Source organism: Labrus bergylta, chromosome 6, assembly GCF_963930695.1.
Source record: "Labrus bergylta chromosome 6, fLabBer1.1, whole genome shotgun sequence".
Taxonomy (NCBI): Eukaryota; Metazoa; Chordata; class Actinopteri; order Labriformes; family Labridae; genus Labrus; species Labrus bergylta.
The window spans coordinates 3,508,000-3,529,901 of record NC_089200.1 but is presented as its reverse complement, the minus strand read 5'-3'; the positions used below and the strand labels follow the sequence as shown (position 1 = coordinate 3,529,901).

Here is a 21,902-nt window from a genome sequence, read left to right as displayed (position 1 = left end):
GCCAGATCAATGCCACTAGGGTTTGGAACTTGAGGGAATGCCGGTGAGTGGGTCCTAGCACAATCACTGAGCTGAAAATATCGAAAAAGGTCGGAGCTATTTAAATTGAATGCAGAACGTAATTGTTCGAAACTGGCAAAAACATCATTAATGTATAAGTAGAAGTAGAATTTTAACTGCAGTACTTATTTTAAACACTAGGTGTCTGAGTTACATATTGCTCCTTTAAAACATCTTATTTTCTTCATGGGAGATGAACAGTAAACATCCAAACATAGCACACTTCAAAGCAAAAAAAACTAGCTGCTGATGTGTTTAAATGTTTGTTTTTTTATTCTCCATCAGTGCTGCTCAGAGTCAAACCACACTGGAGTCCCTGCAGTGCCACTTCACCTGGGACCTGGACCGCAAAAGGTCAATACTATTACTTCTCAGAGACAAGGTGGAAGACATCCGCACCGAGGACGGAAATCGATGGCTGGGCCACAGTTACAACCTGTGGGGGTTCATTCAGTATAAGCTGGGGTTAAATGAAGAGGCTAAGAGTTTGTTTCAGAAGGCTGCAGAGACCCTCAACAAGCTGAGAGACGCAGATGAGGGTCCTTGGTTAGTGGTGAACTACGGGAACCTGGCCTGGCTGCACCACCACCTGGGAGATCTAGAGGAGAGTCAGGCTTACCTGTCAAAGGTTGATGCCCTGATGGAAAAATACCCATCTCCATCCCAGGACGACCTCCATCCAGAGATATACGCTGAAAAGGCCTGGACCCTGATGTTCTTAGGAGAGGATAAGAAGCTGGTTGTTGATTACTACGAGAAAGCTGCCAGGATGCAGCCGGACATGGTGGATTGGAACACCAGCTATGTCATATGGTTAAAGAACGCCCAAAACTTCAGTGACACAATGCTGGACCCTGACCTCTTGGAGAAAATGAGACAAGCCAAGGAACGGGATCCAGAGAACTTGTACCTCGCTGTGCTCTACCTTGACCAACGTGCTGATGAAGGAGAAAACATTCGAGATGAAGTCCGTGAGTTGGCTGGAAATGTGAGCACTCTGTGCTGCAATAACAGTGGCATGTGGGCCTTACTAAACCTTTACATAAAATACATATCAGTTGATGACGCTATTGATTTGGCAGAGAAAGTTCTGAAAGAACATCCAGATGTGCGTTATCTGAAAAGATTAGTTGCGTTCTGCTACAGATCGAAGATAGTTTATAAAAGCAGAAATTACCCTGATCCAGAACAAAGCATGATGGACAGAGCAATCGCTCTCCACGAGGAGCTGATCTCTCTTTACCCTCACTCTTCACTCAAAAAGGAAATAGACCTCGCAGCTATCTATGCAAAGTCACGTCACAGCAAGGCCAAAGCTGAGCAGATATTTCAGAAACTGCTCAAAAATGAACCACCAGAACCTTCAGACAAACAGATGCTTTACAACAAATATGCAAATTACTTAGCCTGTGATCGAAAAGCCTACCACAGGTCGACACAGTATCACATGAAGGCAGCAGCAATACCAGAAAAATCCTACTTCCGTAAGAAAAGCATCGGAACCCTGGAGAGGAATAAAGACAGAGAAATTGAGGAGTTTCTCAGAAACCTGCAAGAGCCAAGGCAGTAAAGATAGGGAGGCAAATTTATGGGAAACATTTTTGTCCAAGCAAAAAAAAAAACTAATTTCTACGAAGGCATTTTGCTTTCATGTGGTAATAAAGAGCAACAGAATCCTGAAGAAGAATGAATAACAGGAGGGGGCCAATTCTGCCAGAGTGTCCAAAAAATAAGTATGAAAACTAACAAAAAACTAATTTCCTGTCATTCAAAACTATTTGAAATAAATTAAAGGAAGGTTTATCTTAATTATTTTCTTCATTATTTTTATTTTTGGGCTTTTGTGTGTTTATTTAGAGATAGGACAGTGGATAGAGTGAGAAACAGAGGAGAGAGAGGGAGAGAGTCAGGAACGACTTACTAATTCAGGACAGAGTTCCCTTCATGACATCACAAAGGGCAGTAGCCCCTTGCATCCAGAGTGAATTTAGAACAAGAAACTTCACACATGTTTTTGGAAGCTCTGAGACTTTTTTAAACTGTTTGAAGAGGAGGAGGATATGTGACCTTTAAATCTTACTCCCTAGCTCCTGGTAGGTGTGACGTCCTCTGTAAAACACGGTCGTCATGGTGAATACTTAATGAAGAAATGTGTGAATTGTGATTATCAGGTATTTTGCTTCTGTTGTGTTTTTTCAATGCTGTATTTTCAGTTTTTAGAATTAATGGATTTTATAAGAATGTGCTTCGCTTTGGATATTTAAAGTCCTCATTGTTCATGTGAAAATGTATTTGCTGTGTGACCTGAAAATTATATATTAAGATGCTCCTGTTTGCTCAAGCTGTGTTTAAGCTTCATACCAATAAATGAACAGTGTGCACACCAAGAAATCGTCTTGAAGTTGTTTGTTTCAGTGATTTCACCTTCTTCAGTTCTAAACTATCGGGAGGAGATCATAAGCGTCCTAATTCTGCTAAAGCCTATCACACTAAAAGATTTTTAAAATCCTGAAGGGGACATATTATGAAAAATCCACTTCTTCAGTGTTTTTGAACATATATTTGGGTAACCTGAGTCTCTACTGACCCACAAAATGTGAAATAAACCCATCCAGTCCTTTGTTTGAGTTCTGCATAAATTTTACAACACAGAGAAAAATGCTCCGTTTCAAATGTGCTCTCCTTGTGATGTCACAGTGGGATTCTGGTTTTAAAAAATCCCCTCAACTCCACTGATAGCTCCACCCATGGACTCCACCCCCAGCCTAGAACAAAACTTTTGCGCAGATCCGCCATTTTTATTCTCACTACAGAGGAGTGATGTCTACTGGGAAAACTCAGTTCGGTTCATTTCATTTAAAGTGACACACACACTAAAACGGCGCGTTCTGAGAGAGCTGGTTTATACAGGGCCACAAACATGACATGAATAACAATGTTCACATTCAGCACAAAGATTAATTAGAAAACAAAAACTCATTTCTAACATAATATATTCCTTTTAATTATTAGAGTAAGTTATTTGGCAGAAATATTTGAGTTCAACAAACATAAATGGAAGAAATTAGCTCTTTAGACAGATTAACGACTTCACATACACTTTACTTCCTGGGTTTACAAGTAGCACAGGCGCCATCTGCTGGTAAACTAAGAGTACTACAAGACGGCGTCCATAAACTGATTCATCATCATGTTGCAGAGTACGGTGAATTTATAATCTGCCGCTCTCCTCTCCGAACACACGCATGCTGGCAAACTGATCCTGTATGTATGAGTATTTTATTCAGCCATTATACACATACAATCATTTTGAAACAATACAGACAGTTCAAACAGAGTCAACAGTCATGTGTTATGTAGCGACTGAAAAGGAAAAGGCAGAAGCAAAAAGCTTGAGATGCTTACGTCATCAACATGCAGGAGGAGCGTGAGCAATTAACAGGAAGGCCACCTACTGTCTGAGCCTTTTATTCACTTATTGTGTCAGGAAGAATAAGAACATTTCACATATGCACTCTGGATTATATCTAGTGGTTAGTTTCCCATTCGTCTCCCAGTAAGTATGCAAAATGTGTGTACCTTATTGTAAAATGTTACCCATGTATATTGTGACTTGTTGTATCTCTCCTGTTGATTTTCCATAACACACATTGTCTATATGCTGCATTCCTGTACTGACTCCGTCCCACTCCGGGCTCCGGCTCATCATTGATGGTGAATTGAAGTTTTGGGCTGAATCCTGGAATAAAAGGAAAACCGATGTTGAAAAACAAAAACCTCATACTCTGTCAGTGCAACAGGTTGATATTGACAGCATAAGACTTTCCCCAAAACACTTGTTTTTCGTTGTATATCTTGTTTTGAGTTTTACATTATTCTCCTGCCTGTTTATTTTGGAGTCTGTGTGTGTGTGCCCCAACTGCTTGGGGCCCCAGACCAGTAGGGGCCCCTCAGGGCTCACAAATGTAAACCAAAGCAGTGCCCCAAAATGACAGTAGGAAACCTCCCTAAGGGGGCCCCATCTGACAGCACTCACTGTTGTTGCCCTGCTAAGTGTCACATACATTATTGCTTTGAAAACCAAAATTTGTTTCTGAAAGTCAACAAAGTAAAATGAAGAGGAATAATCCCCAAGAGACTCTAGAATTACCACAGTGTGAGTGATGACGTCAGGAATGTGGTCAGAGCCGTTGACAGCTTGGTCGGAGGTAAGTTAATGATGATTCACACTCCGTCGATAAACACATTTTAAAGTATTTTTTTAGTTGTTTAGATGTAATCAAACTGTGGTTTTCAGTTACTGATCATATTCGATTCATCCCGTATCAGTTCTGAGGAGTTTTGAATAATATTCATAAAGTTATTCATTAGTCATGAAAGTTAACGGCTAATGTTCTGACTCTGGCTCTCCTAAATAACACGTTTTTTTTATTTATCAGGGGAGATGTTTGATCCCGGCTCACAACACAATTCATCGGTTTCTGTTAATTTGTCTGTAAATACAGAGCCAGAACACACAAGCTGTCTCCTGAGTCCTTTCCACAACCCAGAACACACGGGGTTACATCAGCAATGCACAAACAGACCGTTATATAACGTAACTTTCTACATAGGGTTGCAAACTGGTTATACTACTGCCTAACAAGTCTGTAATACGGCAGAGTGAACATCCCTGCAGACATCATTTATTACAGATTGAGCTGCATCATTACCAGTGATGTCATCATTGTCTCACGTTTAGCAGCTTTACTTTTGTCTCCAAAAAGTTTGTAACCTTACAAACTGATCTATGTAGCCATTTATCCACGACCTATAGTTGTCATGGTAACAGTTGAATAAACAAACTAGACAACGGGCTGCAGACACTCAGGCTCCATCAAAATCTGGTAATATTACAGTACCTTTTGAGTCTGCGTGGTTCCTCATCTTCTCACAGTGTCTCTGCCGGCTTCCTCACCCTTTGTTTGTCAACAAATGCACATGGTGTCAGAGGGGGAGGCGTGACCGTTTTTATGACACTGCAGTTGCACTCAGTGACCTCCTGATGGCGCCAAAGTGCACCAAAACTGACAACATATTGAGGCTTTGAGTTTTAATTTTTAAGAAAGGAAAGGAAAGTCACATAACATCCTGCTGATAAGGAAAGTGCCACGCCTCTATCACGGACATTTAAAGCTGCTGCTACTGCATCGTCACGTCATCCAGACTAGAGAGCTGAAGCTGGAGCGACTGTAACCAGAGAGCAACATCAAGAGGAAACATCTGCTCGACTAAGTCATCTTCAGAAAACGACTCAGAGGAAGAAACAGTAGAAAGATGAGGTGAGTATCTGACTTGCATACGAATGTTTACATGTTTTTAATTTATTAATTCCAAACCCTTTCCTTTTAGTCTTTTTCTTCCCCTTTAGCTTCATTATTTTAGTGTTTCATAAATTTACTTTTCTCACTTTGTTGCTTTTGTGACTTTTTGTTTGTCTGGGGTAAAATAATAATAATACATTTTATTTATAAGTTTCAATTTCAAGACACTGTACATTTGTTAAAAAGACAGAAGGATCAGAACAGTAAGGACAGACTAACAGACACTGCAACATTACACACAAATCATAAATAAAACAACATGAAGGTGCAGCTACAGATTAACAGATCACACATCACAATCATAGATTAAAAGCTTATTTGGAGAGGTGAGTTTTGATTAGTGATTTGACAGGGGTGAGGGGTTCACTGGATCGGGTGTGGGTGAGACGGGGTGCAGCACAGTTCTGGATGTATTGGAGTTTATTAAGGACTTTGGATGATCATTTTTAGAAACAGAAGGGTATCAAGTGTATCACATTAAGCTAATATTAATAAAAACAAGTTAAAGATGGATTTTGATAAACTGTTGTCTGTCGGTGAGGTAGGATTTTAACCAGGAAAGAGCAGTGCCAGTGAATTTGAGTGAGTGTTCTATGCTGGATAGAAGCACCGCATTCAAGCAAGCTCAGTTCACCCCTCTGCTCAAAAAACCCACACTAAACCCAGCCCAGGTTGAAAACTACAGACCGCTTTCTCTTCTGCCCTTTCTGTCAAAAATACTTGAGCGCACAGTCTTTAAGCAAGTCTCTGAGTTCCTGTCCAGAAACGATCTTTTTGACCCAAATCAGTCACGCTTTAAGCGGGGCCACTCTACTGAAACTGCACTACTGTCAGTAACAGAATCGTCAGTCCTCAGTTCTATTACTGCTAGACCTGTCTGCTGCCTTTGACACAGTCAACCATCAAATCCTCCTATCCACGCTCTCTGAACTTGGCATCTCAGGATCTGCCCTCTGCTGGTTCGTGTCCTACCTCTCTGGGCGATCCTATAGAGCAGGGGTGTCCAAACTTTTTTTCTTGCAGGCCAAAATTGTCGTGTTAGAAACGCTCACGGGCCACAGGTTTTTTTTTTTAAATATAGTTGAAAAAATAGTAAGGCTTTGTAGATCAGAATCAAAAGAAACCCTTTCATAAAAGGGAATCAAATATTTGATTCCTACTTTATTAGTTTTTTTCTCAGAGCCTGTAACATGGTTCATTTAGCTCAGGTCATTAAATGGTTAAACAACAGTCCGCTTGTTTGCAAAAACTTTGCATATGTTTTTTTTTCATAGTTTACAAAAAAATGTGGAAAATAGTAAAATCTGTAGATTTAAAACAACAACATACATGTTACTGAACATTTTCTGTTTTAGGAATATTGTTCAGCGCTTGTTAACATGAAAAATAAGATAACGTGCCAATCTTAATCAATAAAATCTTCTGATTCTTCATTTGAAGTCACGGGTCAAATGGCCCTCGGGCCGCACTTTGGACACCCCTGCTATAGAGTGTCGTGGAAGGGAGAAGTGTCCAAAGCGCACAGCTTATCCACAGGGGTACCTCAAGGGTCAGTGCTTGGTCCCCTTCTCTTCTCCATATACACAAGCTCAATTGGTTCAATAATCCGCTCTCATGGCTTCTCATACCACTGCTATGCTGACGATACCCAGCTCTTCCTGTCATTCCCACCAGACGATGTTACAGTCTCTGCAAGAATCTCATCATGCCTTGCTGATATCTCTAAATGGATGAATGAACAGCACCTTCAACTCAATCTTTCAGAGACTGAGCTCCTTATCATCCCAGCCAGTCCCTCTATGCAACCACAGATCAATATCCAGCTTGGAACAACCAAACTCATGCCCACAAAGTCTGCCCGGAACCTGGGTTTCATGATCGATGACCAGCTAACTTTTAAGGTTCATGTAGCTTCGATTGCCCTGTCATGTCGATTTGCCCTGTACAACATCAGGAAGATCAGACCTTACCTGTCAGAACACGCTACACAGCTCCTGGTACAGGTTCTTGTGATATCACGCATCGATTATTGCAACTCTCTACGGGCAGGTCTTCCTACATGCACTATCAAACCTCTGCAAATGATACAAAATGCAGCAGCACGACTGGTCTTCAACCTTCCCAAAAGAGCACATGTCACTCCGCTGTTCATCTCCTTACACTGGCTCCCAGTTACTGCTCGCATCAAATTTAAAACTCTGCTGCTCGCTTACAAAACAGTGACAAAAACGGCTCCTCCTTACTTTAACTCTCTCATCCAGGTCTACACTCCCTCCCCCCCACTACACTCTGCCAATAAAAGGCGTCTGATCCAACCTTCACAACAGGGTCCTAAGTCTCTGACTAGACTCTTCTCCTCTGTCGCCCCCCGGTGGTGGAATAAACTTCCAAACTCCATTTGATCTGCAGAGTCCCTCTGCACCTTTAAGAAAAAGCTAAAGACCCAGCTCTTTCATGAATACCTACTAACTTAATGATGATGGTTTCGATATCATTGATGATGACGGTTGTGACGATTGTTTTTGTTTGATAACGATGACTTATAAGATGGTTTCTATACTGATTAGAGCTCCCAAGAACTGCCGTCAATGTTGTGCTTTGCCTCTGGTCACTTCCTGTCAGCACCTGTGTGTCCAATCAGACTCAAAGCTGATCGTTTGCTCTTACTGACATTGTTCCCTTTTTTCTAGATCCTTGCTTATGTTGTACTTACTCTCTGATGTACGTCGCTTTGGATAAAAGCGTCTGTTAAGTGAATTGTAGAATTTTAGAATTGTAGAATACTGTGGCTGATGGTGTCAGGGGCTGCAGTGAAGAGGTGGATTGTGTAATGGAAAATGGATTTTGCTGATGTGTTAAAATAAAACTGTGACAGTTGCTGAAATATCGCTGCTCAGATTGCACCATGCCCATATCCTGTTTACCCTCTGAGGCCTCTGCGTAAACCTGCAGCCATGCTTTGAAGGAGGGGGATTGTGAAGATTTCCATGAGAGAAGGATCTTCCTGCGGGCAATCAAAGAGGCAAAAGCAATAACATTGTCCTGAGTGGTCGAGGTGACAAGGTCGTCAGGAGACCTCCCGAAAATAGCTATATGCAGGGATGGATTGATGTTTAGACCTAAAATGTCGGAGATGGGTTTAAAGAAGGATTGCCAATAATTAACTAATTTAGAACAGGACCAAAACATGTGAGTCAGGTTGCAAGGAGCCTGGGAGCATCTACCACAAGTTTCATCGATTGTATCTGGAAATATTCTGGAGAGTTTATATTTGCTGTAATGAAGTCTGTGGAGCACTTTAAACTGGATGAGAGACAGCCTAGCGCAGCTAGAAGATGAATTAACATTAAGAGCCTTTTTCCAGAAATCCTTAGAAAGGTTGATTTGTAGTTCGTTTTCCCAATCAGCCTTGATCTTATTTACCGCGGACTCGTTAGTTGTGAACAGGAGGTCATAAAGGTAGGAAACCTGACTTTTGGGCAAGACTCTTGCCTTGAGTGCCAGATCAATGCCACTGGGGTTTGGGACTTGAGGGAATGCCGGTGAGTGGGTCCTAGCAAAATTACGGAGCTGAAAATACCGAAAAAGGTCGGAGCTATTTAAATTGAATGCAGAACGTAATTGTTCGAAACTGGCAAAAACATCATTAACGTATAAGTCACCCAGACAGCGCAGGCCATTCCAATCCTAGCTGGTATAAAAAGATGATTATTACAGATGGGCGTTGCTTTAGGGAGGGAAGGAGAGCAGGAGTCAGCCTCTAATCAGCACCAGCTGCACTGGGGTGAGATAAACCAAAGTATAATTTTGTGAACATTGGCTGCCAAATAGTAGCTGATAAAATTGGGTAGCCCAAGCCCTCCCACTGACCTGCTCCTCTGGAGTAAAGTTTTACCTGTTCTCGCAAATAAAAGAAGAAATAATGTTGTCTATAGATATAATAAAGGATATATTCCTTATAATTATATCTCCCCCCCCCCCCCCCTTTTGATCCCTTTGAACCCTCAGACCAACTTTAAAGCAACTGATAACGGCTCAATGCGAACAACAGTGAGGAGAGCGGACAGCCTTGCCTAGTGCTGCGAAAAAGAGGAAATGGTTCTGAAGGTGTGTGTTTGTACACACAGATGCATAGGGGGAGGAGCAGAGTAGCTTAATCCAGGAGATGAAGCTGGCACTAAAACCGAACTGTTGCAAAGTGAAAAAGAGATAAGCCCACTCCACCCTGTTAAAGGCCTTCTCTGCTTCGAGAGATATTACAGCTTCAGGTTCCGTAGAAGAGGACGGGGTGTGAATGATACCGAGAAGCCTTCTGACATTAGAAAAAGAGTGCCTCCCCTTTATGAATCCTATCTGATCTTCTGAGATTACTGTGGGCATAATAGACTCCAGGCGACGGGCTAGGACCTTAGCTAGAATTTTAACGTCAACAGAAAGGAGTGAAATTGGGCGATAGGATGCACAGCTTGCTGTGTCCTTGTCTTTCTTGTGAATGAGAGATATAGAAGCTTGCATGAGTGTGGGTGGCAAGGTGGCATGATTGGTTAAACATTTCAAGTAGGAGTGGAGCAAGCAGGTCAGAAAACTGTTTGAAAAACTCTACAGGATACCCGTCTGGGCCCGTTGAATTGCCAATGCGCATTGAGCAAATGGCCTCTTTGATTTCAGGAAGTGTGTCTGACTGTCATTAGGGAAAACTTTCGGTAACATTAATTTATCAAAGAAATTACATAATAGACTTTCATCGTTAGTGGACTTGGAGGTATACAGTTTAGAATAAAATGACCTAAATAAGTCGTTTATCTTATCTGGGTCAGAGGTTAGACAGCCTGACTCGTCTCGTGTCTGGGTGATCTGGTTGGAAGCCAATCTGGCCTTTAGTTGGTGGGCCAGAAGGCGACCCGCCTTGTCAGCATGTTCGTACATAGACCCACGAGAGCGGAGGAGGAGACATTCAGCTTCTGTAGTGAGAAGAAGGTCAAGCTCTGTATGGAGTCCTAGCCTTTCTTTGTACAAGTCAGGTGTTTGGGAAGTCGACAGTAAAACATCAAGGTTAGCTATAGATTTTTCTAATTCCCTCTGATCGTTGGAATAACAATTTATTCTATGATGATTTATCTAATTGTTTCTCTAACTTAGGCAAAACAATGGACACCCAACTCTCCCACAGGGAATCGTACAAAGGGGCAGAGGGGAGGCGGAAAAACGGATACATAATACTAACCAAAGAAGAAGAAAACACAGGAAGAAGGGGCTGCAGACTACAAAATAAGACAAAACAGACAATTGCCAGTTACTTTTGGGTAATTATAAAAACATAAACGGTCATCCACCAGCATATTTGACCCTGTTACTCAGACGGCCCAGTGTGTGCAGGTCAGACCACCACAGCAGTCACAATCTACCCACCTGTCAGACCACCGACAAACAAACAACGTCTTTTAACCGTTTAAAGGTTTACTGAACTCTCCTGATCATAATAATTCATCAAACTGAGTCCCAACGGTTTAAATCCAATAAAAGATTTAATCTAAACACATTAGATCCACATTAGGAGCCAAGTGTACCAATCCAACCCTAAAGGTTGGAGCGAGACAAATCGCAGTCCGTTGATTGGTTAAAAGAGCCGCCACTTTCCGTCTGACAGCAGTAATAAAGGACAAACAGAAAACGCGCCATGTTTAAATATCCCGTAGGTTTCGAGAGTTATTTCAATGCTGTTTTGGATTTTTGGCCCCCATGGCCGACCTTGGAGGTGCAGACCACTGACCGGACCACTAGGTGGAAATGAGGCTTTTGACTTGTGAGCCATTCTGTTGTCAGTGTGCAGAATGTGGGTTGACATTATGCTGCTGCAATAAACAAGGCCTTCCCAGAAAAGAGGTTTTCTATTTGGCAGCATATGTTGCTCCAAAACCTTTATGTATGGTTCAGCATTAATGGAGCCTTGACAGATGTGCAGTTTACCCATGCACCCCCATACCATCACAGGTGCTGTTTTTTTATCGGAGCGCTGATAACAAGCCAGATGGTCCCTCTCCTCTTTAGCCCTGGAGGATGCAGCGTCCATTTTTTCTAAAAAGATTTCAAATTGTGAATTGTCAGAACTCAGAACAGTGTTCCACTTCGACTTAGTCCATTTCAAACGACCTCAGGCCCAAGGAAATCCAGCAATGTTTCTGGATCTGGTTTATATACAGCTTGCTCTCTGTATGGTAGAGTTTCAGCTAACGTTGTGAATCCAGAGATGAGCTGTGTTCACAGACTATGTCTCCTGGAGGTGTTCCTGAGCCCATGCAGTGATGTCCACCAAATAATTTAGTCTGTTTTTTATTTATCTGAGAAGTTTACTTGATTATCTGACTATATAATAGGATAATAAAAGTGATTGACAGTTTAGAAGAGTAGAGGAGACACTGCGAGACGAGACATAACAAATAAGAACACAAGAGTCAAAACTAGCTGCTGATGTGTTTAAATGTTTGTTTTTGTATTCTCCATCAGTGCTGCTCAGAGTCAAACCACACTGGAGTCCCTGCAGTGCCACTTCACCTGGAACCTGGTCCACAGCAGGCCAAAACTTTTACGTCTCACGCACAAGATGGAGGACTTCAGCACAGAGGAGGGAAATAGATGGCTGGGCCACAATTACAACCTGTGGGGGTTCATTCAGTATAAACTGGGGTTAAATGAAGAGGCTAACAGTTTGTTCCAGAAGGCTGCAGAGACCCTCAGCAAGCTGAGAAGCGCAGATGAGGGTCCTTGGTTAGTGGTGAACTACGGGAACCTGGCCTGGCTGCACCACCACCTGGGAGATCAAGCAGAGAGTCAGGCTTACCTGTCAAAGGTTGATGCCCTGATGGAAAAATACCCATCTCAAACCCAGAACGACCTCCATCCAGAGATCTGCGCTGAAAAGGCCTGGACCCTGATGTTCTTAGGAAAGGATAAGAAGCTGGTTGTTGATTACTTTGAGAAAGCTGCCAGGATGCAGCCGGACATGGTGGATTGGAACACCAGCTATGTCATATGGTTAAAGAAGGTCCAAAACTTCAGTGACACAAGGCTGGGCCGTGACCTCTTGGAGAAAATGAGACAAGCCAAGGAACGGGATCCAGAGAACTTGTACCTCGCTGCGCTCTACCTTGACGAACGTGCTGATGAAGGAGAAAACATTCGAGATGAAGTCCGTGAGTTGGCTGGAAATGTGAGCACTCTGTGCTGCAGTGACAGTGGCATGTGGGCCTTACTAAACCTTTACATAAAATACATATCTGCTGATGAGGCCGTTGATTTGGCAGAGAAAGTTCTGAAAGAACATCCAGATGTGCGTTATCTGAAGAAATTAGTTGCGCTCTGCTACAGAAGGAGGATCGTTTATAAAAGCAGTAGTTCCCCAGAACAAAGCATGATGGACAGAGCAATCGCTCTCCACGAGGAGCTGCTCTCTCTTTACCCTCACTCTTCACTCAAAAGGGAAATAGACCTCGCAACTATCTATGCAAAGTCACATCACAGCAAGGCCAAAGCTGAGCAGATGTTTCAGAAACTGCTCAAAAATGAACCTGCAGAACCTGAAGACAAACAGATGCTATACAACAAATATGCAATTCATTTATACTTTAATCGAAATGACTCCTGCGGGTCGATACAGTATCACATGAAGGCAGCAGCAATACCAGAAAAATCCTTCAGCCGTGAGAACAGCATCAGAATCCTAGAGGAGAATAAAGACAGAGGCATAATGTGCAGAGAAATAGAGGAGTTTCTCAGAAATCTGCAAGAGCCAAGGCAGTACAGATGGGGAGGCAAATTTAGGGGGTACAATTTTGTCCAAGCAAAAAAAAAATAATAATAATTTCTACAAAGGCGTTTTGCTTTCACACGTGGTAATAAAGAGCAACAGAATCCTGGAGAAGAATGAAAAACAGGAGGGGGCCAATTCTGCCAGGGCGTCCAAAAAATAAGGATAAAAACTAACTAACTTCAGTTCTAAACTGAAGAAGGATGGCGCTAGAAATTTAAGCCTCGTCGGATCATAAGCGTCCTAATTCTGCTAAAGCCTATCACACTAAACGATTTCATCAATACATTTAAAGAGACACACACACTAAAACAGAGTGTTCTGAGAGAGCTGGTTTATACAGGGTCACAAACATGACATGAATAACAATGTTCACATCCAGCACAAAGATTAAATAGAAAACAAACACTCATTTCTAACATAATATATTCCTTTTAATTATTAGAGTAAGTAATTTGGCAGAAATATTCGAGTTCAACGAACATAAATGGAAGAAATGAGCTCTTTAGACAGATTAACAACTTCACATACGCTTTACTGTCTGGGTTTACAACTAGCACATGCGCCATCTGCTGGTGAACTAAGAGTATTACAAGATGGCGCCTATAAACTGATTCATCATGTTGCAGAGTACGATGAATTTATAATCTGCCGCTCTCCTCTCCGAACACACGCACGCTGGCAAACTGATCATGTATGTATGAGTATTTTATTCAGCCATTATAAATCTACAATCATTTTTAAACAATACAGACAGTTCAAACACAGTCAACAGACTCTAGAATTACCACAGTGTGTGTGATGATGTCAGGAATGTGGTCAGAGCCGTTGACAGCTTGGTCGGAGGAAGGTTAATGATGATTCATGCTGATAAACACATTTTAAAGTATTTTTTTAGTTGTTTAGATGAAATCAAACTGTGGTTTTCAGTTACTGATCATATTCGACTCATCCCGTATCAGGTCTGAGGAGTTTTGAATAATATTCATAAAGTTATTCATTAGTCATGAAAGTTAACGGCTAATGTTCTGACTCTGGGTCTCCTAAATAACACATTTTTTTCATTTATCAGGGGAGATGTTTGATCCCGGCTCACAACACAATTCATCGGTTTCTGTTAATTTGTCTGTAAATACAGAGCCAGAACACACGAGCTGTCTCCTGAGTCCTTTCCACAACCCAGAACACACGGGGTTACATCAGCAATGCACAAACAGACCGTTATATAACGTAACTTTCTACATAGGGTTGCAAACTGGTTATACTACTGCCTAACAAGTCTGTAATACGGCAGAATGAACATCCCTGCAGACATCATTTATTACAGATTGAGCTGTGTCATTACCGGTGATGTCATCATTGTCTCACGTTTAGCAGCTTTACTTTTGTCTCCAAAAAGTTTGTAACCTTACAAACCGATCTATGTAGCCATTTATCCACGACCTATAGTTGTCATGGTAACAGTTGAATAAACAAACTAGACAACGGGCTGCAGACACTCAGGCTCCATCAAAATCTGGTAATATTACTGTACTGCCAAAGTGCACCAAAACTGACAATATATTGAGACTTTGAGTTTTAATTCTTAAGAAAGGAAAGGAAAGTCACATAACATCCTGCTGATAAGGAAAGTGTCACGCCTCTGTCACGGACATTTAAAGCTGCTGCTGCACATCACGTCATCCAGACTAGAGAGCTGAAGCTGGAGCGACTGTAACCAGAGAGCACCATCAAGAGGAAACATCTGCTCGACTAAGTCATCTTAAGAAAACGACTGAGAGGAAGAAACAGTAGAAAGATGAGGTGAGTATCTGACTTGCATACGGATGTTTACATGTTTCTAATTTATTAATTCTAAACCATTTCCTTTTCGTCTTTTTCTTCCCCTTTAGCTTCATTATTTTAGTGTTTCATAAGTTTACTTTTTTCACTTTGAGGCTTTTGTGACTTTTTGTTTGTCTGGGGTAAAATAATAATAATACATTTTATTTAAGACAGAGAAATTGAGGAGTTTCTCAGAAACCTGCAAGAGCCGAGGCAGTACAGATAGGGAGGCAAATTTAGGGGGAACAATTTAGTCCAAGCAAAAGAAAACATCTAATTTCTATGAAGGCGTTTTGCTTTCACGTGGTAATAAAGAGCAACAGAATCCTGAAGAAGAATGAAAAACAGGAGGGGGCCAATTCTGCCAGGGCGTCCAAAAAATAAGGATGAAAACTAACTAAAAACGAATTTCTTGCCATTCAAAACTACTTAAAATAAAATAAAGGAAAGTTTAATTTTATTATTTTATTAGTTATTTTTATTTTTGGGCTTTTATTCATTTATTTAGAGATAGGACAGTGGATAGAGTTAGAGACAGAGAGAGAGTTGGGAACGACTTACTAATTCAGGACGGAGGTCCCTTCATGACATCACAAAGGGCAGTAGCCCCTCCCCCAGGTGGGTGACACTCCCACAGCTGGGTGTTTGTTCTGCCCTCTCAGTCTGCCTTCTCACTGTAAACAATAGGACATGGAGCGAGAAAGACTGGAGTACACCCAAGCCCTTCCAGAGAGGGGGCGTGGTCAGACACAGCTCATTTACATATTTAAAGGTACAGACACAGAAACAGCCTGTTCTAAGCAGGGCTGAAATAGAGGGGTTTATAGGCATGATCAAATACAGGATCAGAGTGGATTTAGAACAAGAAACTTCACACAGATGTTTTGAGAAGCTCTGAGACTTATTTAAACTGTTTGAAGAGGAGGAGGATATGTGACCTTTAATTCTTACACCATAGCTCCTGGTAGGTGTGACATCCTTTGTAAATACAAAGTTGTCATGGTGAATACTTAATGAAGAAATGTGTGAATTTTGATTATTATGTATTTTGCTTCTGTTGTGTTTTTTCAATGCTGTATTTTCAGTTTGTAGAATTAATGGATTTTATAAGAATGTGCTTCGCTTTGGATATTTAAAGTCCTCATTGTTCATGTGAAAATGTATTTGCTGTGTGACCTGAAAATTATATATTAAGATGCTCCTGTTTGCTCAAGCTGTGTTTAAGCTTCATACCAATAAATGAACAGTGTGCACACCAAGAAATCGTCTTGAAGTTGTTTGTTTCAGTGGTTTCATCTTCTTCAGTTCTAAACTATCGGGAGGACGGAGCTAGAAATTTAAGCCTCGTCAGATCATAAGCATCTGACAATTATTAGAGTAAGTTATTTAGCAGAAATATTCGAGTTCAATAAACATAATTGAAAGAAATTAGCTCTTTAGACAGATTAACAACTTCACATACACTTTACTGCCTGGGTTTACAACTAGCACAGGCGCCATCTGCTGGTGAACTAAGAGTACTATAAGATGGCGTCCATAAACTGATTCATCATGTTGCAGAGTGCGATGAATTTATAATCTGCCGCTCTCCTCTCCGAACACACGCACGCTGGCAAACTGATCCTGTATGTATGAGTATTTTGTTCAGCCATTATACATCTACAATCATTTTTAAACAATACAGACAGTTCAAACAGAGTCAACAGTCATGTGTTATGTAGCGACTGAAAAGGAAAAGGCAGAAGCAAAAAGCTTGAGATGCCTACATCATCAACACGCAGGAGGAGCGTGAGCAATTAACAGGAAGGCCACCTACTGTCTGAGCCTTTTATACACTTACTGTGTCAGGAAGAATAAGAACATTTCACATATGCACTCTGGATTATATCTAGTGGTTAGTTTCCCATTCGTCTCCCAGTAAGTATGCAAAATGTGTGTACCTTATTGTAAAGTGTTACCCATGTATATTGTGACCAAGGGGCAACCTCCGGTCTCGAAAAATGAAGCCTATGCGGAAGTACAAAAAACTGCAGTTCCTCGAGGTTCCGCTTGAGGCTGGCTGCAGAAGCGCCGGAAGTGCCATAAGCCCACAGCCAAAAAAGCCCGTTTTTACCACAGGAATCAACATGTTTACAGCCTGGTTCAAAAAACGAGATATATCTGAGAAGTTGACGGCCCCTTCTCCTCACACTGTGGGGGGGGTGAATTTTTTTATAACTCATCGGATTTTATTCTATTAAGGAAAACGACTATGCCCATATTTGGTTGTGTCAGATTTGATTGACAGCTGTGCGCGCTGCATCTGTCTGTCAGGTCAGCAGGTCAGGAGGCTAACAGCTTGATCCGTCTGATTTCTCCTCTTTCTTACTTCGTTTGGAGAGTTTTTTAACACATATCTGACAACATACACGGCTTGCTGTGCGGTTAACAGACCATCCAACAAGTTGATGCTTCAGTTTTCTTCGGTAAGTGATATAGTAGTGTTATATTTACTGCTTACTCATGTGTTTATATTTACGGACCTAGCTTGTTTAGCGTTAGCTTGTAAACCAGTCGGCTAACTGTGTAGCTCATTATTTACATTATTTACATTATTTATATTATTTATATTATTTACATTATTTACATTATTTACGGTCAATGGTTTAGAAATGTTTGTTGTTAAGATGTTGTTGTTGAAAATAATGAGTTTGTGTGATGTTAGAAGCTAAAGGTTCACCTCGGTGGTTATCTGATGTTATGATGAATGTTATACTCCACGTAAATGTGGACATTAAAAAACAAACTTTGTGTAGTAATTATCCGTCAGTAACATAAACTGAACTGAACCTAATGTGCTGTCTTAAGATTTGAGCAAACTGTTAACAACTTTAAAAAACTTCACTTTGTAAGAGCATCTGTAACCATTAAGAACTATATTAATAACCATATTAATTTTCAATGAACTCATACACAGAATATAGCAGTAGAAATATAAAATATAAATAACATGGAATGAAAATAAGATTTAAAGCACATAGATATAAAGTATAAGAAATAGTTTGAAGAATACAGCCATGTACTGAGCTCATGTTAATAATAAATGAGTTACTGTATGTTCTGTACTAAAGCACAGAGAGTTGGGACCTGTTACTGATTTAAATAATTCAGGTAATATTTGTTTCATGTTAAGAGTACACAGTACTATCCACAATAAATTGCTTAATTTTTCCTCACAAAATCTGAGACAATTTAATGTGGAATATCATTGTGTGAGTGAGAGATGATGATTACAATAATGTTTATCTTCTTAACTTTGAATAGATGTTGATTACCTGAATACTGGACCTTTGTTGTCTGGGTAGTACACTGTTGAATTTATAAATGTGTTCTTACACACAGATGAATACAGAAAAATAGATGAGAACAAACAAAATGATTTAATGAATAACTGATATTTTCTCTCTTTCTTTGTCATCCTGAAGACCTCGCACTAAAAGTCCATGTTCTCCTGGATCCATGTCACATGCTCGAGCTTCTTCTGAATGACTTTTCAACAGTCAAAGTTTTGCTGAGAGAAGATGGCCAGCAGATAAGACAGCAGTACATGAAGGAGCTCCACAGGCTTCAGGAGGAAGAGGAGGGTTTGCACCTTGGAAGACTGTATTCATGCTGTTCAAATAAAACTAGATCTCCTCCAAACAACTTGCAATCAAACTATTTTCTTCCCATTTTAAAACCCTTTGTCCAGTTTAGATGGGAGAAGTTGATATTATGTGATATTGATCTGGGAAGACTACATTTCTAAATCATTTTTAACTGTGTTTTTATTCACAAGTTATTGATCTTATTTACTCTCCACGTATCTTGATTTAAGAATGGGGCTGTGTTTAAGGGCAAATTTTTGCAATGACTCTGTTCCATCCCACTTTCAGAAATGAACTGCATTAGTATTTATCAAAAGAGTAAGAAGTTGTGTAAAAGTAGACTTCCTTCCCTAAGCTATTGAGTTGAGCATTAATCTGAAATGTATACTCATAAGTAGACATAAAAGAGTGCATTTATATAGAAATATTTATTTAATCTGAAAAACAACATTAAAAAAAGTCTGTTTTTACAGCAGAGATGAACATGTTTACAGCTTGGTACAAAACAAACAAATAGGTGTGATTAGCTCATGTCTCGATGGACACACACTGTACAGGGGGGGGGGGGGGTGAATGTTTTGATGAAGGATAAGAGTTATTCACAATAAGGCGTGTAGCTGACCAGCTTGACAGGTGGGCGCGGTGTAACGGTTTGTCAAAAGGCTTAAAACACGCCTCAGCTCTCAGCCTGTGGGTGACATCACTCAGGCCATCCGGGGGAGACCTCCCTCACAGCGAGCTGTTGAAGAGAAGCAACTGAAGTCCACCCCAGAAGAACCAACAAATGCAGATGTTGTTGAGGCTCAGGTTTCTTCCTCTGTCTCTGCAGCTCTCTGGGCACCTCGACGGACAAGTCACCAATAATCCACACTGTGTCTATAAGAGAAATACAAAGGTGTTCAATTAATGTCTCAGACAACACAAAATGTACAGTTAACTACATGTGACAGCTCAGGCTGTTTTTTTGTTATGAGCAACATCTGCAGGAATAATATTGAACAAGGTAGCTGCAGCTCATCATAATAGATGCCAGTCTTAAACACTATTTTTTCGAATACTTAAAGTTTTTGGTGTGAAGCTGACACTGTCCACAGACTCCATGACTTCACAGGGTTCAATAGAAAACAAATGTCTTATAATAAATACTAAATAATTATTTTTCAATTGTCATGTTCACCTCATCGCTGTTGACATCAGTAAATATAAGACTCAGACATTCCTCTTTTTGTCAGAACAGTAACATGAACTGTATGCTTTGTAATATTGATTTCTTCTGGATGTCTCATATTTATTTACAGTTTATGGATAAAACTTTGTTAATGTATTTCTCTGTTAACACTGACAAAGTCTAACTTCTCTAACAAATAACTCATAAACATAATTGTATATTTAAAAAAGTGTAGTTTTAAGACTTTAATTAAATATTTGTGTTGAATATAATTCGTTTTAACTGTGTTGTAGAAAAGTTAAATGTTAACTTACTGTTTGTAGAGTTTTCTCAGGACGAGCAGGAATAGGGGATGATAGCAGCCTAGCTGTTAGCTATGCTGTCAAGTGGACTGCTAACGTCGAGCTGAATGGGCGGAGTTAAGTCCCGCCGGTCCCGCCTTACTGCTGTCGCTAGGTTGATCCGAAGTTAGGTTGAGACTGCAAATCCAATATGGATGCGGCCGTCGATTGGACTCATTTTCTGCCTATGTCACAGACGGGTCAGGGTTCGTCCAGTAATATTTACAGTCTATGATTGTGACTTGTTGTATCTCTCCTGTTGATTTTCCATAACACACATTGTCTATATGCTGCATTCCTGTACTGACTCCGTCCCACTCCGGGCTCCGGCTCATCATTGATGGTGAATTGAAGTTTTGGGCTGAATCCTGGAATAAAAGGAAAACCGATGTTGAAAAACAAAAACCTCATACTCTGTCAGTGCAACAGGTTGATATTGACAGCATAAGACTTTCCCCAAAACACTTGTTTTTCGTTGTATATCTTCTTTTGAGTTATACATTATTCTCCTGCCTGTTTATTTTGGAGTCTGTGTGTGTGTGCCCCAACTGCTTGGGGCCCCAGACCAGTAGGGGCCCCTCAGGGCTCACTAATGTAAACCAAAGCAGTGCCCCAAAATGACAGTAGGAAACCTCCCTAAGGGGGCCCCATCTGACAGCACTCACTGTTGTTGCCCTGCTAAGTGTCACAAACATTATTGCTTTGAAAACCAAAATTTGTTTCTGAAAGTCAACAAAGTAAAATGAAGAGGAATAATCCCCAAGAGACTCTAGAATTACCACAGTGTGAGTGATGATGGAGGAATGTGGTCAGAGCCATTGACAGCTTGGTCGGAGGAAGGTTAATGATGATTCACGCTCCGTCGATAAACACATTTTAAAGTATTTTTTTAGTTGTTTAGATGAAATCAAACTGTGGTTTTCAGTTACTGATCATATTCGACTCATCCTGTATCAGTTCTGCTGAGTTTTGAATAATATTCATAAAGTTATTCATTAGTCGTGAATGTTAACGGCTAATGTACTGAATGTTAAGCTAGCGTCTCGCGCAATAGGAAACCCCATAGTCACTCCGAGCTGCATCATTACCAGTGACGTCATCATTGTCTCACGTTTAGCAGCTTTACTTTTGTCTCCAAATTGTTTGTAACTTTACAAACCGATCTATGTAGCCATTTATCCACGACCTATAGTTGTCATGGTAACAGTTGAATAAACAAACTAGACAACGGGCTGCAGACACTCAGGCTCCATCAAAATCTGGTAATATTACTGTACCTTTTGAGTCTGCGTGGTTCCTCATCTTCTCACAGCGTCTCTGCCGGCTTCCTCACCCTTTGTTTGTCAACAAATGCACATGGTGTCAGAGGGGGAGGCGTGACCGTTTTTATGACACTGCAGTTGCACTCAGAGACCTCCTGATGGCGCCAAAGCGCATCAAAACTGACAACATTCAATGCTCTAAATGTCACGCATTGGGAGTGAGAGACACACATTTCAACCTGTTCACACGCTCACACGCCACACCTTGTATTTCTCATGCATAAATTACCAGGATAACGCCCACAAAATTGCGCCGCTATTTTTTTAACAGTGAAACAGATATGAATCAAGTGGGTTTCCCATAGAGATCAGAAGGAGCTTGCCACGCACCAGTTAATCAAAAAAAGAATATATATATAGCTACCCCAACAACCAATCAATAAATAGCATTGCT

The 21,902-nt window shown here is 40.8% G+C and overlaps 1 protein-coding gene across 1 annotated transcript; it reads left to right on the top strand.

The window, feature by feature from the left end:
• Positions 1-283: 283 nt before the first annotated feature.
• LOC136179487 (interferon-induced protein with tetratricopeptide repeats 1-like) lies at positions 284-2,445 on the top strand. Its single transcript, XM_065956337.1, has one exon. The coding sequence runs from the start codon at positions 320-322 to the stop codon at positions 1,628-1,630; it is 1,311 nt and encodes a 436-aa protein (XP_065812409.1). The 5' UTR covers positions 284-319; the 3' UTR covers positions 1,631-2,445.
• Positions 2,446-21,902: the final 19,457 nt, after the last annotated feature.